The following is a 15,831-nucleotide window of genomic DNA, read 5'->3' as shown; positions in this document are numbered from 1 at the left end:
TCTATCTATCTATCTATCTATCTATCTATCTATCTATCTATCTATCAGAATGCAGAAATGATTTGATGACAGAGACGTAACGCACATTCTCTGTATGATCATTTCAGAATCAGGAGCAACTTGTGTGAAATGATTTAGTTGATTAGTACAGGAAGGCTTGCTTCTCACTGATTTTATTCATAATCAAATTCATGAAACAATGTATGTGTGAATTTTTGTGGCCAATAAAGCCTACAGCCTTGGTGCAAAACAACCCACAACTTAATCAGTGTTCATAATTACAACAAGAATATGTTCATAAACACCAAAAATGATGAAATACTGGCTCAGTGATGAGCCAGTATTTCACTGTTACCATAATAATAATAGTCATGCATAAATTAGTACAAATAAACACAATTATGAATATAGTTTGCAATTATAACATGTTCTTTAAAGCTGCAATTTTAACGAATATCTAAAACAACAAAGTTTTTAATGCCAAAATTAAAATTTAAAAAAAATTAAAAAAGCTACATTTTGTTGAAAAGGATTGATTTGTAGAAGCAACAAAGAGGGTAAAACATCCAAGGAGGTGAATTCGTCTTTACAGTCACTCTATGCCTTCCACTGGTGTAATGAGATACAATCAGAGCAACATTTTCCATGTTTTCTACCCAGAGGAGGTTAATCATAATTTTCTATCTGGAAGCCTTGGGCCCCAACAAGCCACACCTCATCTCCAGCTGTGAGCTTTACTGAGAGGTCGGCTCTCGTACTCGTAAACTGGAGCCTCTCATCTATCAGTAGGCCGTTTCATTCCATATTAAAGAGACTTTTTTTATTCTGAAGTACAAATTACTGACTTCACGCAGGAAATTTAACTCAAACCAAAATCCAAACACATTCGAAATTGATGTCCAGATTCAGATCTGTGCAGCTTGGTCCTCTGACCTTGATGTGAACTGCTAACAGGAAATGATTCCTGGTTTGGCTCTCCGAACAGGAAGTCCACTTTTAGAGATAGCTCAGTGAAGACATATGTCTTCTTCTTCTGTTATCTCCCAGACAACTTCCTGTTGTTTTCCTCATGATATTTCTCTGTCATGTGCTACAGGGAAACCAGAGAAAACACAACTTATTGTGGATTTTAATGCAGTAATAAAATGTGAAATTATAGCAATATCATCCCAAGTAGGCACAGTAAGATTCTCCCAGTATGACAGCCTTGAATAAAAATGAGGTAAAAAATAATAGGAAGCCTGTACAACATAATCTGATTGCTCTTATTTCAAAGCAGAAAATCATCTGCTGCTAAAATAATTATATTTATACTAACAATTATCATCCTGTCATATGTTCATTTCAAAATACCTGCTAAACGTAGCTTTAGTTTTCTAGGACACATGCTTATTGTGCAGAATGTTAAACCTTTATCTGTGTAGCTGTTGCAAAGCGCTGAATTTGTCTTTCCTGTAATGCCAGAGCTAAAGTGGAAGAGGCTTCTTTCAGTGAGTGCTTTTGGGTCTCACTTAGTTTTTTGTATTTGGTTTATTTTGCGTTCTTGATGTTCTGTACATCTTTTCAAAGAGGCAATATTATGTGTTTTCCAGAAATTTAGTGCCATTGTGATTATAGCACAATCAAGCAACAATGTTAACTTCAGTTGTTAAAAAAGTGTTAAATATCACTAATATGACATAAAATAATTTTCCCGTTGTAATCCAACACCTTGAAATTGGACCTTTGTCTCTTTAAAAAACTCCTGGTCATCACAACATGATTCCTCTTTTAACTCTTTAACAATGTTTTACCAGCGTTTCACTGGTAAGTAGCTCCTAACCTGTGTAGTTCCACCAGGTGTTTGCTAATTGCTGCTGGCTAGTCTGAAGGAGCTGAGTGGGGGAGCCACAGGGAAGGGCCGCTCTGTGAGATGGAAACTAGGAAGCTTAGAAACTGGAGCTGTGAGGAGGAGCTGCGCCCTGAAGGAGGACCTAGCTCAACCCAGGCGTTTTGCACAGCTGACTGGTTGCCATGGAGATTATAGGATTTCTCAAACATGCATGAAAAAGTCAAGGCAACACTCCAGGTATGTCTTTGATGAAGGAATAACATTATAACATGACGTAAAGCCCAAAACAGTTGATTTTACACACCACTGCCCCTCTAATGATCTTTCCCAGCTGCTCTGCCTTCTCCTGATCCATCATGCCTGTTTCTCATTCCACTCATCCACCTTCCCAGTAGTTCGCAGCCTGTGGATTTCCCCTCCACCTGGCCAGATTCATCCGTTCCCTGCTGAGTGTTTTTCTCTTTGCCAATTCCCCTGAAGTCCAGTTGATTTGTTATTTCCTTTCTGATCTCCTCTAGTTTCTCTTGTGCTGGTTCTATTGGGTTTTCTGTAAGCCCTTTATTATTAAACCCCATCTGCAGACAGGTGGAATAGAAGCAGATGTTTAGATGTTTAAAATATGACAATTAGTTTAGTTTGTGCCATCAGAAAATTCAAGACGTTCTCATGACATGACAGGCCTGAAACTTTGATGCAGCACTTTCATCATTAAAGTTTCTTCTAAACTTACCACCAAAGTATACGACACAAATGTTACAATCCAGTATATGCTCATCTAAATCACAGATAGATAGCTATAGCCATCAGGAGCCAGTATGACCAGTCATTTGTCCTTTCAGTCTTTTTGCCCAAATTAAATTATACCGAAATAATTATATAGATATTGAAGCCTAAACTTGTTCCCCTTGTTACATGTTTTGGTATTTGTACAATCATGAATTTTAACATTTAATAGCCCTATGGGGACTTTGTTCATTCCTCTGAGCATTACACCATTGTGCGTTATTTTCCTTATTAGTGAAAAGTCTGATCTTTGATCCACATCTGTGCTGCCCTGCTGCTACAGCTGCTGGAAGGAAATTGGTTTCTTCCAGTAAATTGGGTGTTTGTTCTCTGAATGTTGTTTTTCTGCATCTTTAAATATGAACCTCCTCCTCCTCACTTCTATGAATCCCATCTCAGCTGCAGTTCCAGTGCCCCGCTCGCTTATGTCTATAAAAGTACACCAATAGAGGTTTAAACTGTTTAAACTCCCCTGCCTGTGCTGTTAGGACACTGCCTCCCTATAACTCTCTGTGAGTCCGTTTACTCAGCCGAGTCGCGTAAACACAGCTGAAGAGACACTTAACTCAGAATCTAACGAGGTTATTTAAGATGCTCCACTCCGTATCGGTGTCGGCAGCCATATTGGATCAAATTAGCCGCCTGTCATTTCCACAGTGCGTACAGAGCTTTCCGTCTGTCTGCACTTCCTTCCAGAACTCGTGTTTACTGCATTTATGTGGTTTCTGTCTGAAAACAACATGTTTTACTTCATTATATTTACATTCACCATAGAAAAACTCTGCAGCTCGTGTTTAACAGAACTACTCTAGGATGAATGATGGCTTAGCAGAGTATTTACAGTTAAAGTCACATTCTTAAATACACTGTATGAAGATATATATATGTATTAGATTTCTTTTTTGGCTGCTTAGGATTAAATCAAACTCAACTTTTATTGTTTTGGATTAATTTGGATTACTGAAAGGAATTCTATTTTCTAAATGTCAGAATAATGAGAGATTTTTTATTATTACTTTAGAAAATGTTTTATGACTTTATTACTGTCATGAGGAGGGGTGAGGGAGGACGCAGGCAGACACAGGATGAAGGTGATGATTTAATGACAAATTCCACAGAACTGAACAACGGGGAACAAGACGTTACACAACGAGGATCCGACAAGAGACAAAGACAGCAGGTGGGACTAAATACACTGGGAGGGTAATCAAAGAAACGAGACACAGCTGGGATCAATCAACAGAGAAGACAGAGACTCACCGGGGAACAGGCTAACACAGAAAAACCTCAAAATAAATACACAGAAAACAGATCACAACAATTACCTCTGGCATGAAAATGACTCAAAATCTCCTTCCTTTCCTCATGTTTACACCTACATCACCATATATAAATCCACAGATTTGGATAAAATGAAGAGTCCACTGCACTGAACCTCATTGAAAATCTCCTGGATTTTGATTTCTGAACTCTTTCTGAAGGAAAACATTAATATTGTTGTTTCTAAGTGAATATGAACTTATTTTCTTTGCATTATTTGAGGTCTGAAAGCACTGCATCGTTTTTTGTTATTTTGATCATTTCTCATTTTCTACAAATAAATCCTAAATTTTTGATTGTAACTTCAGAGGCATATTGTCAGTAGTTCACAGAATAAAAGACCAATGATCATTTTACTCAAACATAAACCTATAAAAAGTAAACTCAGAGAAACTGATCATTTTAAGTGGTCTCTTAATTTTTCTAGAGCTGTATATACATATATATGCTAACCATGACATTAGCCTTTCATAGTCTTTTACATATTTTTTCTGGTTTCTATGATTGACATGATTGATGTTGTTAGAGTCTTTGACCTCTAAGAAACCTGCTAGGAAAGCAAAACTCTGAAACGTTTTGTTCTCAGTTAGCAGAAGGAGATGTTGGTCAGTGCTACAGTGAGATGTGGAAGAATCTCTGAATGGTTCAGCAAGCAACTTGTAACAGGTTTGATTTGAATCTGACCCCGATTCACTGAGCTGCTGCAGCTCCATAATGTATCCAGGTGTGTTTGCGAGGAAGTTTGTGACACACCTGCAAAGCCTTATGATGCCTTCCACCACATCCATATTAATTTTTTTTCCCCCTGTGAATATTTTTTCATATTAGGTCATGAAGCGCTGAATGCAGTGAATTACCTCTGGCTACAGACCGCATCTACTCTGCAGCCGACACATGATCCAACCTGCCTAAAATCGGCAAGGAGTTCTTTAGAATAAAACAAAACGTGCCTTCAGGGTTCAAACTTTTGAATAATCTAAACTTTAAGAATTGCTTTGTTTTCGTATTGCAAAGACTAAAAGTTAACAAAAATGTATTTACAGAGATAAAAGAATGTTACTTAAGAACACAAAGGAACCTGAGTGTAAAGAAATGAAGCCTTTTTGCTCATTGTAACATTAAAGCACTATTTCAATGGTCTTCTGATATAAGAACAATCTGAGGAAATATCTTTATGTATTCATCATGACAAGACTTCACCCAGTTGTAAAATCACTTATTTTAAGAAAGTGAATTACCTATGTGCCCCCTTGAGTATCAGCAAAGAAAAGGAGGAAGATGAAGCCCTTTTATCTGGCTTCTTTATCTGCATTGAACTAATGAACTGTTTTAGTTCATTAGTTCAAATTTAAGAAGCTATTTCAATTTGCAGAAATGTCTTCAGTTTCAAAATAGTGCTGGAAATTCAGCCCTGCTCAGATAAACCAATGCCAGCTCTTTCTGCTGTGGTGTTAGAAGAGGGAAGATAGAAGAAGAGCTTCAGAAGGAGACGCTGCAGAAACCTTCTTCTATCTGGAGCGATCCAACACCCACACCGAGAGCAACATGGGGGTTCATCTGTGGTATGTAGAATGAAATAAAGAACTGTAAAAGTGGATTGGTAGCTTAAATGACAATATTCTTTTGTATTTATTAGTGTCTAAAAGTGGCAGTTAGAGATTTTTCTACCACATGTGCTTAGAAAAGCTACCATGGCTCAAGTTTTGATCTGTGTGTAAGAGTGTGTGTTGCTTGAGTCCCAAAAGCTAAACAATGTTGCTTCAAAAAGCATTCTACATCAGAAAGAAGTCATCAAAAATCTGTAATTTATTGAATTTTTTTCAATCTATATGCATCAAACACAGGGGCAGTGATTTAATAAAAAAATTATTTAAAAAATAAATAAATAAAACACCAGCTATGTACAAATGTTTGGAAAAAATATTTAAGACCAAGGAGTCAAACATTTGACACTTTTTTTTTTTTTAGAATTCCAGTAAACATTCTTATAGACACAGATTTATAAATGTAGTTGCAAAGAAATTGTTGGATATAATGTCTCCAAGTGAAAGTTTTGTTGGAAAGACCGTGTGACCTTACAGTGAAACAATGTGTAAATACAGAGGAAAGTTTACTAGGGTTAGCTTTGGACAGGGTAGATGGCCTAACCAAAGTAACCCCAGATCTTGGCGTCTGGTTCTCCAGTGACGGTAAAATGGAGAGGGACATGGGCTGAGCGATTAGGGAACTGTCTGCTGATGAAACGCCTCTGAGGAATACTTGAAGACAAAGTTAGAATCATTGGAAGGAGTCAGTTCAGTTAGTAAGGCCGTGTGATCAGGATGTTTACTGATTTCTGCAGACGGCAGTCGTAGCAATTGCAAATATTTATTTTTTAAAAACACTACATATGAAGGTGCTGTGCCAGCGCAGGAGTTAAGCACAACCCCCATAAGGAGGCTTTAGTCCTCGACCTGATCGTCACAGGTTTGAATCCTGTCCTGGTGACATGTAGCGCATGTCTTCTTTCTCTCTCATTACTTTCCTGTCTGAGTGCTTATAAATAAAGGCCACTAGAGTCAAAAAACTGAAACGCTACATACTGCAGTTTATAATGTTAATTGGTCAAGGTTGAATCTCTTCATTTGTTCAGAACTGCCCTGATTTTTCATGGTGTAGATTTAACAAGTCCTCAGAATAATTCTTCAGAGGCTTTCTGGTCTTTACTGGCGCTGTCAATCATATCGAGCATGATGAACGGCGCTAACACCCTCCTCCTGGCTGTGATTGGTTGTTTTTGACCTGGTGGTGTGTTTCTGCAGATGGCAGTAGGACCACAGGGAGGCGACAGAGCAGCTTTTACAGATTATCTGTCTCATGTTATAAGTTACAACATAGTAGCAGGTTCATCAAATACGTAAAAAACATATTTTTTAATAAACGTTACACGCTGCAGCTGTTAGGATGAATCACGTTGCCCCCTCACCAAGTGTTGATAACAGTGGCAGTTTCCAATATGGGTGACATTGGCAACCACCCAGGGTGGCATTTTGTGGGGTTGGTGGAGGGGGTGGCATGAACCGAGGATATGAATGTCAACATTTAACCTAGTGGGGGGAGAGGGGTGCCGGAAAGGTCACCCAGGGCCACCAAACAGGCTAGGACCACCTCTGGTAGATAACACCACATAGAGCATATAAACAGTTTTTCTGATTTGCTTCACCCATCCCAGTTTATGCTTCAGTAATAGAGGCTTGTTCAGTCAGTTCTCCTGTGGCTCCTTGTGTAATATTTCTGAAAATATGTCAGTCATCACTTTGTTCTTCTTCCTTTAAGTTGCTCTCTTCCTCAGTCCTCCCTTTTGATCACCGTTCACATACACACACACGCACGCACACACATCTCCCTTTGGAGCTGCCATTCAGGAATGCAGGTGTTAGCCTAGTGGAGCAGGCAGCAACAGGTCTGACCTCCTGAGTGGTAGTCTGTTGCAGGCACCGTGCCGGGAGCTTTAAATCAAAAGACGATTCCACACACACACACACACACACACACACACACACACACACACACACACACACACACACACACTGCAGTGTGTAAGCTGTCCGGGGCAATAAGGCTCACTCTGATAGGATTCAGTCAGCAACAGCTCTCTGCCATGGAGGCCATGCACATGCTGGACAACTGGAGACAGGTAAGTATTACTAACCTATAATGAAAACTAGTGTTAATGGTGAACTCCTGCAAGCTGTTTCTTTTATTCTTTTTATTTTATTTATTTATTTTTTTATTTTGCTGCACTGGAGTTTAGAGACGAAACTTTCCAAATATTGTTTCATTTCTTCTTTGTGAACCTGTTTGGTGCTTCCTCCAGGCTGACTCCACTGTCTGAATATCATTTCGCGGCTCTGTCAGGAGAGCAAACATGAGGATATTTGCTGCGGTGTTTAGTCATCCCGAGGCTAAAGCACATTGCAAACAGATTTCCATCCCCCGCTGCACACACATCTCTGGGAGCGACGGGGATAATTATGTGCTTTCTAACGTCTGCTGCATGCTAAACCACAGCATGTCTCACGTCTCGCCTAATGACTGCACAAATAGAACGTCTCACACTTACGTAGAACGTGGTTGCTGAAGATTTGTGCTAGCATACACAGTGAGATTTTATAATTATAATAAGAAAAGAGGATGGGTTTGTGCTGCTGACTTGATGGAAATACCCAAAAGGATTCCAGGTTGGGTTTGGGAAGATGCTCCTTATGAGGTTTGATGTGTGTTCAGTGGAGGTGACGATTTTGAATGTGTGGGTGTGTGTAAATGTGTGTGTACCTTGCTGTGTCTGCCATCTGTTGTTTTGTCTTTGTGATGACAACATGAATCACAGATAGGATATGATGGAGGAAGATCGGGGAACCCCCAGTTAACGTTGTCAGAACTTCTGAAAACAATTCTGTCATGGAGTCACACAGAAGATTATGACAGTGTGTTAGGCGCATTGTAAATAATCTCAGACATTTTCTAGAAAAAACAAGGAAACAAGGAAATTTGTGTGTTTGAAACATCAAAAATGTTCTGAAAAAAATTCAGGTTAATCTCAGAAATTGTCTAGAAAAATGGCAAATTCGTGAGTTCCAAAAGTTGAACTCTTTTGACTTTTGAAACTCAGAAATTTCCATGATTTTCTAAAACATTTATGATATTTTTGGGCGAAAATATACACCTCCTTATTTTCTATCTATAATGGCCCATACATGCTGTTTTAAGGCTTTATTACATGAATATTTGCTGCCTTTCTTGATGATAACTTGGGATTCTCTCTGTCTCTGCCTATGCCTTGTCCTTTTTGCTTTCCAGGATCTTCATGTGTCACAGGGAGACGTGGACAACTCCGTGGACATGGATCGCTTCAACAGGAACATGCCTGAGCTTGGGCGAAAAACTCACCAGGTGTTACAGGTGTGTGTGTGTGTGTGTGTTTGAGGTAATACTACATGAGAGCTGGAGGTTACAACCCCAAAGTCTTCACTGAAAGACACCAGCATAAGAATGACAGCATCCGTTGATCTGGTCGCTTTGACAGACTCTTGCTCCAGATCTCCTCAGTTGATAATCAGAGTTGAAGAAGCTGCAGGTCAGCTGAGGCAGCACAGCTGCGGCAGACTCTGACAGCAGATGTCAGTGTGTCATTAAGCACCCTGAGTAATTAGACAGACCCAGAGATTGGAAGTCTTTGTTTCCCACCTGCTGTCTCTGACAATCCTATTAGGCCTTAAGGGGAGGAGTTTGAGTCTGTGCGTGCGTGTGTGTGTGTGTGTGTGTGTGTGTGTGTGAGGAGTGATCTTCTTGTAGTGGTAGGACTCGATTAAAATCGTAAAGTCTTTAATTACTTAATTGCAATTAATCAAAAACTATTTATTGACAAAATAAGCAACATTTTCAAGTCAAAAATCCTTTTTGCAACAACAAAGATACTTATTATCTTTGAAATCTTAGGTTATTCAACCAATAGATTGGTGCAAAGTTCTATTATAACCATTCAGCTTCCAAATGCTCCAGGAATCATTCATGGAACTTCTTTAGAAATGTGGACTGTGGACTCTGACATTGTGCTGTTGCTCCATGCATAGAGATGCTATCTTAGGCTTGAATAGCTCCTCTGATAAGCTAACTCCTTTTAGCACAACTTGAACACAACAACAGTGTTTTCCAGTGTTTCATTGGATCATATTTTTAGGTAAAACTGAATCCACTGACTTCATCATCAGTCTCTGATGTTAGCAGATGTCTCTTGTGCATCAGGTTTACAAGCAGACCAGAAACATGATACAAAAGTTCCGGGTAGGGGCTTTTGTATGTTAAAAAGAAAAATGTGAGTAATTGAGTTAAATTTTTAACCTGTATAATGGATGCAATTTATTAAATCAGATTAACGTGTCAAATCACAGCCCTAATAATAATAATTTATGCATATAAGATTGTGTTGAAGTGCTCATTATTTGAAATGGCTTTGCAGACACAGGAATATCCCTGCATGTATCAGTCAAATATGACCTTCCAAAGTGAATTCATGTGCTATGAAGTGTTCCACATTGGGTACCAAACAACTTTAACCAGCTTCCCTGTCGCTGCTGAACAGTAACAATCCCACACTATGACGCACCCACCACCAAATTTCAGCTGATGTTTACAAAAGAGTTGATCTTTAACATCTTGCATGTATAGCAACATTTTGTAGTCTGACCAGAGCACCTTGTTCCAGATGATTGCTGTGTCCCTGGACTTCTAACGCCTTTCTTTGTGATGTGACTCTGGATTTTATTGAGGATTATCAGAATAAAGAAGGATAACTAGGAAATGGACAACAAATTGTTCAATATTTTATTTGTAAAATATTTGTGAGCAAGTTTGTGTGGGCCTATACATCAAATTACAGTAAAATACATTAAAGTTAAAAAAAAAAAAAGTAGGGGATTACAGTAATTACTTCTGGAAGTCAGATAAGAGTTAAAAGACGGCTGAAATTACTCCACAGAGACAGGATTGACTGACATTATTATTGCTGGAGATTTTTAAAAGCTGCTGACTCACTGAGAAGACTTCAAGTTTAACAAATAGAAGTTAGTTTATGACGTTTCTAATTACTAGGAATGCAAGAAATTTTGTCAAACAGAAATGTGGAAATCCTTTGAAAATTTTCTACCAACGGTGAATGAGTTGTTGCATGCATTAAATGGTATAAAGGCAACACGTGCATGTGGGCATTCTGAAGTATTAGAGCATGAAGCAGTTGCAGAGTGCACCACTTGGGAGCAGCAGCGCACAGCAGATAGCAGCATGAATCCCTGCAGCTCCTCACTACTCCCATTACTCCCTGCTAGTCTTCCCAGCATGCCAGTCTGTAACTCAGTGATCCTCTTAGGCTTGACCCCACTTCACCGGCAGACCACCACAACTAGATAATCCCAGTTGGACACACACACGACCAAACAAGGGGTCAGGTCAATGACGGCATCCCAAGTACCAAGTATGTAAGCATAAAAGTGGCACAAAAAGACACATTCAAGGTATGTGTTCATATAAAAAGTCTTTGCTACTGAATGAGTCCACACCCATCAGAGCTCATATTCTGACTCCAGAAATAATCTGCTTTACAAAAAAACAAAAAACAAAACGTCAGTTACAAAAAAAGAGCAGAGAAATGTCAGAAACTGGAAATACTTTGCATCATGATAATCATTTAATAAAGATCAAACCCAGTCTGTTACAAAAAGCTGTATCTGATAGATATCCACCAACAGACTTTTAATTAATTATCACAGCCACTTTGCATGGCCAAGTTTAGCTGAGGACCAGTGGTGTTTGTCATTGTTAAAATGTTGAGCCTTGCATTGTTGGAAGAGTATGTCAAAATAGTGCAAACATTTAACCAATTTGCCAGATAAATTTTAAAATAAGAGGTTGACATGGAGCGTTCAATACAGTAAAGATGTAAAAATATACAACAACATCAAAAGTGCAGCACTGAGGGCTGCAAAGCTATTAAAATACATCCAAAATTATGTTGCTAACCTTCCAAAGCTGCACTTAGAGGGATGCTGTTTGCAAATTTTGGCCTGGCTTACTTTGTTATGATGTGGGTCTGCAGGCCACGATATATTTATCCTTCTAATTTACTGTTGAAAGATATAAACATAATGTATCTTCCCTAAATGAGTTATATGTTGAGATCTGTTTTTGAGTCTTACTCTTCAAAGTGTGTAATGTTACTTCTCTTTTGTGCGTGAAATAAATCAAGAAAGAGCTTTGTTAGTATTCTTAACACAGTTAGCAAAACAGTAGAAGTCAACGTAGAAATCGTCAAAACCTCATAAACAAATGCTTTATTTGTGGAACAGATGTTTTTGAAAAGATCAAGTTAGCTAGAATTCCCAAAAAGTTTTATGTTGAGACAAATTATTTAATTTGAAAATGCTATTTTAAAATAATTTAATTAAACAACATGCATCTTGGTAAGAAATCAAATGTATGAAGGCATTGGAATACACAAAATCTTGTGGGGGCTAGCAGTGCTAGCACAGCAAAGGAGGTATGTTAAAACAGAAACTGTAAGTTCTGCCTTAGCAACACGTTTACTTAAAAAGATAGATTGTATAACTCAGACATTAGAATTTTAGGAATTTTCACTTCATTTTACTACAAAGTTGAGATTTCAGAAGCAGTATCTTGCTAAAATCAGAAACATTTTCATTTTAATGAGAAGTGTCATTTTTTTGTCATTTTAGCAAGTTTTGTTTACGGTTACAATGACAAAGTTTCTTGTTTTAAAGAGATACTGCACCTGAATTTAATTCTTAGCCGTGGCAGTTAAACGCTCCTGTAAGCTTCATTGAAATAGACATTAGTTTTCTAGCTAGCTGCTAGTCAGAATTAGCTCTCTCTTAGCATCTTCAGATTAGCTCTCCCCAGAAGCTAAAGCTAACGGTTAATCTCAGCCAGGCTAAGACAGACGCCTTTTTTTTTACTGCTTTGCCATATTTAAAGGCAGTAAAAGAAGTGAATATAGCTCAAATGCCACATTTTGAAGGTTTATAAAATAGCATTTGCATGAAGTTCGATATCTTGGTGTCTGAAGGTGGTAGAAACCTGCTTTGATCTGACAGCTTCTCTGTACAACCACTATGCTCCTCACACTGATGTCTTTCTTTTAATTTAGTGTGGGAATAATGATACTTACGCCTGGTTTTAATATTTCAACTGAATTTAACTTAAAGAAAGCTCATTCATGTAGGAGTTTACACATGCATTAAATAGAAAACGAGGGTAAAATGATCAAGACAATGAGAAAATAAGTCATGGTAAATAAGAAGGCTGAATTACATCGAACTGCCTGTTTTAGCACCCTGATATTTGTACATAAAGCATAAAGTCAGCAGGAGAAAAAATACCTCTAATTTATTCAGTGTTTTGAAACCTTGGAGGTATTGCTCAAAACTGCTGTGGTGGGATTAATTTAACGAAAAGCAAATCACTGAAAAGCAGAATTGGCTTTATATCCAGGCTGTGCTGAGAGCGCTCAACACAAGTTAGTTCTCTGAACAGCCTCCAGGATCCTCGTGCCTCATAACTGTGGAGAGCTGTTGCCATGGTGACAACCCCTTCACCCCCCTTCTTGCTGAGCACATGGTGGTGCTTTAGGGAGAGCTTGGAGGGGGGAAGACGACACACACACACACACACACACGCACACACACCTAAATGTACACTTTTCTTAGTGTGTAAACAGGAAGAGAATTCAGTGGCTTAAAAGAGGATCCTTCTTTTTATCTCCAGATGGGAGATAAGAAGAGAGACCCTCTGTCTGGGTGTCACATGAACCAGTGAAGCTTTAAAATTCAGCAATGGTCAGAGTTTATCACAGTCACATTATCAACAATTTATTTATTTTTTTGTTGGCTCTGGTGGCCTTTATTTGAAAGTAGTTTGACAGGAAAGAGGGTAATGAGAGGGGGGAAGACATGTGGGAAATGTCACCAGGTCAGGAATCGAACCTGTGACCACCACCACAACGACTATGGCCTCAGTACGTGGGTTGTGCTTTGCCCCTGCGCCACCACATCAACAATTTTTGATATGGTTCTGTTGAAACTGCGCTCTTTGTGTTACATGCTTGTCTGCAGAGTACCCCACTGGATTTAATAGAGACTGGAAAGGGGCTGAAGTTTCAAGCAGAGCGCCCCCACCTGGTCAGCCTGGGCAGTGGACGACTGAGTACAGCAATCACCTTGCTGCCTCTGCCTGAGGGTGAGCCAGTAACCTCCACACAGCACAGTGATTTACTCTGTTCAGACAAATGACACAAAAACGGATGTAAAGTACTTCACTGTAGAAAAGTACGGCTGACAGAGCAGAGTACAAGTAATCACATGTGTGTAGCCCCTTTTCCACATTTCACATTTCCTTCCATCAAGTTTTTTTTTACTTTATTTAACTTAATTTCCTTTCCATATAGGACCCAACTGATTCCTACGTTTGAAGGTCTTATGCAAGCTGAGAGATCATGCATTGTCTTCCATTTTGGAGGCAGAGTACAGGTCACAGTGTCCCTTTGATTTTTCAGAAGAACACAAAACAGAATCAGATCTAGTCATATATTATTCATCCCAGTTTAGCTCAGTTTATATTTGGTTGTTTTATGCAGAACCTATTTAAATGTATAGCCCATTGACCCATTCAATCCAATTATTCCTGGTTATCCAATCAGACACTGAGGTTTTCCATAATTAGCCATTTTAAGCCTGACATTTATTCTTGAAATGTCTTCTCAACAAATCAATAAAAAATGCTATAGCAAATTTGCAAGTAGCTTTCTGTTCTCATATGAGTAAAACCAGATCTGTCGGATTATGTGCTGCTGTTATGCTGTTGCATTTCTTGCATAGGAAACAACCGTCGGATGTTTTTCCCATTTTGAACGTGAGAGGTGACACTTCAGCCATTGCTTTAACTTGAACTGTTCCTGTGACAACTCTCACATTATCAGATGTGTAGAAATCATCATAAAAAAAGTTTATATATGCGTATCACAAAGTATATATTTCAGTACACCTTACATCATCAGAGGTCAGTTCTGTCTTTGATACCGTCTTTTTGAGACCTGAACATGTCCCTTCCTTCAGGCTGCACCATTCTGGGGTACGGTGCCGTGGACATCAACATCCAGGGCCCTGGTGTGGCAGCACAGCACTGCTACATCGAGAACAAGTCAGGTGTCATCACGCTGCATCCTTCTGGGAACCTCTGTGCTGTTGACGGGCTCCAGGTCCAACAGCCTACCCGTCTGTCACAAGGTATGGATCTGTGACTCTCTACTAAAAGCAGCCATTTTACCGCCCATCAGATGTCCGCGCATGCTGTCGTGTTAGCGATCGATCCATCAGCTCTCCACCTGCTGAAGAAAAGGTTGCAAACCATCCCAGAGATTGACAGGAAATAGCCGCCTGTATTTCCGGCTTCAATGAGTTAACCTAGAAAGTCTGGTTGGTTTGGGGAATACGTAATCAAACTCTGATCCAGACTGAAAGAGCAAACTCTGGTCTGCCTAGATCTAGATCTGGTTGAAGTGAACGCTGGTGCGGTTTGAATGCCTATGTGAATGCTAAGCAGACTGGAGACTGCTCTGAAAGCAGGAAGCAGGCTTCAGTGCACGGCATTCTGGGTAAATTCAATCAAAGCAAATGCGCTATTCTTGTGCTAGGGGGAGAAATGATTTATGGTGTTTTGCCAAAGACAGAAGAGAAATCCTACAACCGCTAAACTCTGGCGTCACTCCATTTTGTTTACATTTCGTGAAGGATGTTGTGCTCAGTGGTTTCTTCAGAGGTGTTTGTGTTGTTCCATTCAGTGGTTCTTGGTACAGCGCCACCACAGGAGGAGGGGAACAGGTTATTCAAATGCTTTGGTTTGTTTGACGCAGTGCAGTGTGAAAGCGAATTGCACCAGCTGTAAATATAACAAATGTTGCAATTTTGGTCACTAATCAAACCAAGTCTACTGGACTATCAGCTGGGAAAATACTCTTAACCAAATTTGCTGCTGGTGGCCCCCCAATGGGCCACAGCCCCCACTTTGAATAACCCTGCACCAAACAACCTCTGAGGCATTCACAGAACACCTGGATTTCTACTAAGTTACGCACAGAGGTTAGGATTTCAAATTTTAAGGATTTTAAAAGGGTTACACACAAATACATGCCACAATTTTCGGATTTCAGAAACAAATGAAAACAATGTATCCATTTCCTTCCATTTCACAATGATGCTCTTCTTTGTGTCATCACATCCCATTAAAATAACAGTTTGTGGTTGTAATGTGATAATATGTAGAGATATTCAAGGTGATGCAATTCAGATGTA

General features: G+C 39.2%; 1 protein-coding gene across 1 annotated transcript; it reads left to right on the top strand.

The window, feature by feature from the left end:
* Positions 1-7,389: 7,389 nt before the first annotated feature.
* LOC107833422 (pleckstrin homology-like domain family B member 1) lies at positions 7,390-14,766 on the top strand (the record flags this gene model as incomplete). The annotated part of the gene is made up of 4 exons (XM_016662622.1): positions 7,390-7,610; positions 8,774-8,875; positions 13,597-13,720; positions 14,596-14,766. Coding segments are annotated over exons 1-4 (433 nt in total), but the record flags the coding sequence as incomplete, so codon positions are not given.
* Between the last annotated feature and the right edge of the window lie 1,065 nt (positions 14,767-15,831).

Source organism: Poecilia formosa, unplaced genomic scaffold (genome assembly GCF_000485575.1).
Source record: "Poecilia formosa unplaced genomic scaffold, Poecilia_formosa-5.1.2 Scaffold381, whole genome shotgun sequence".
Classification (NCBI taxonomy): Eukaryota; Metazoa; Chordata; class Actinopteri; order Cyprinodontiformes; family Poeciliidae; genus Poecilia; species Poecilia formosa.
This window is presented reverse-complemented; position numbering and strand designations above follow the sequence as displayed.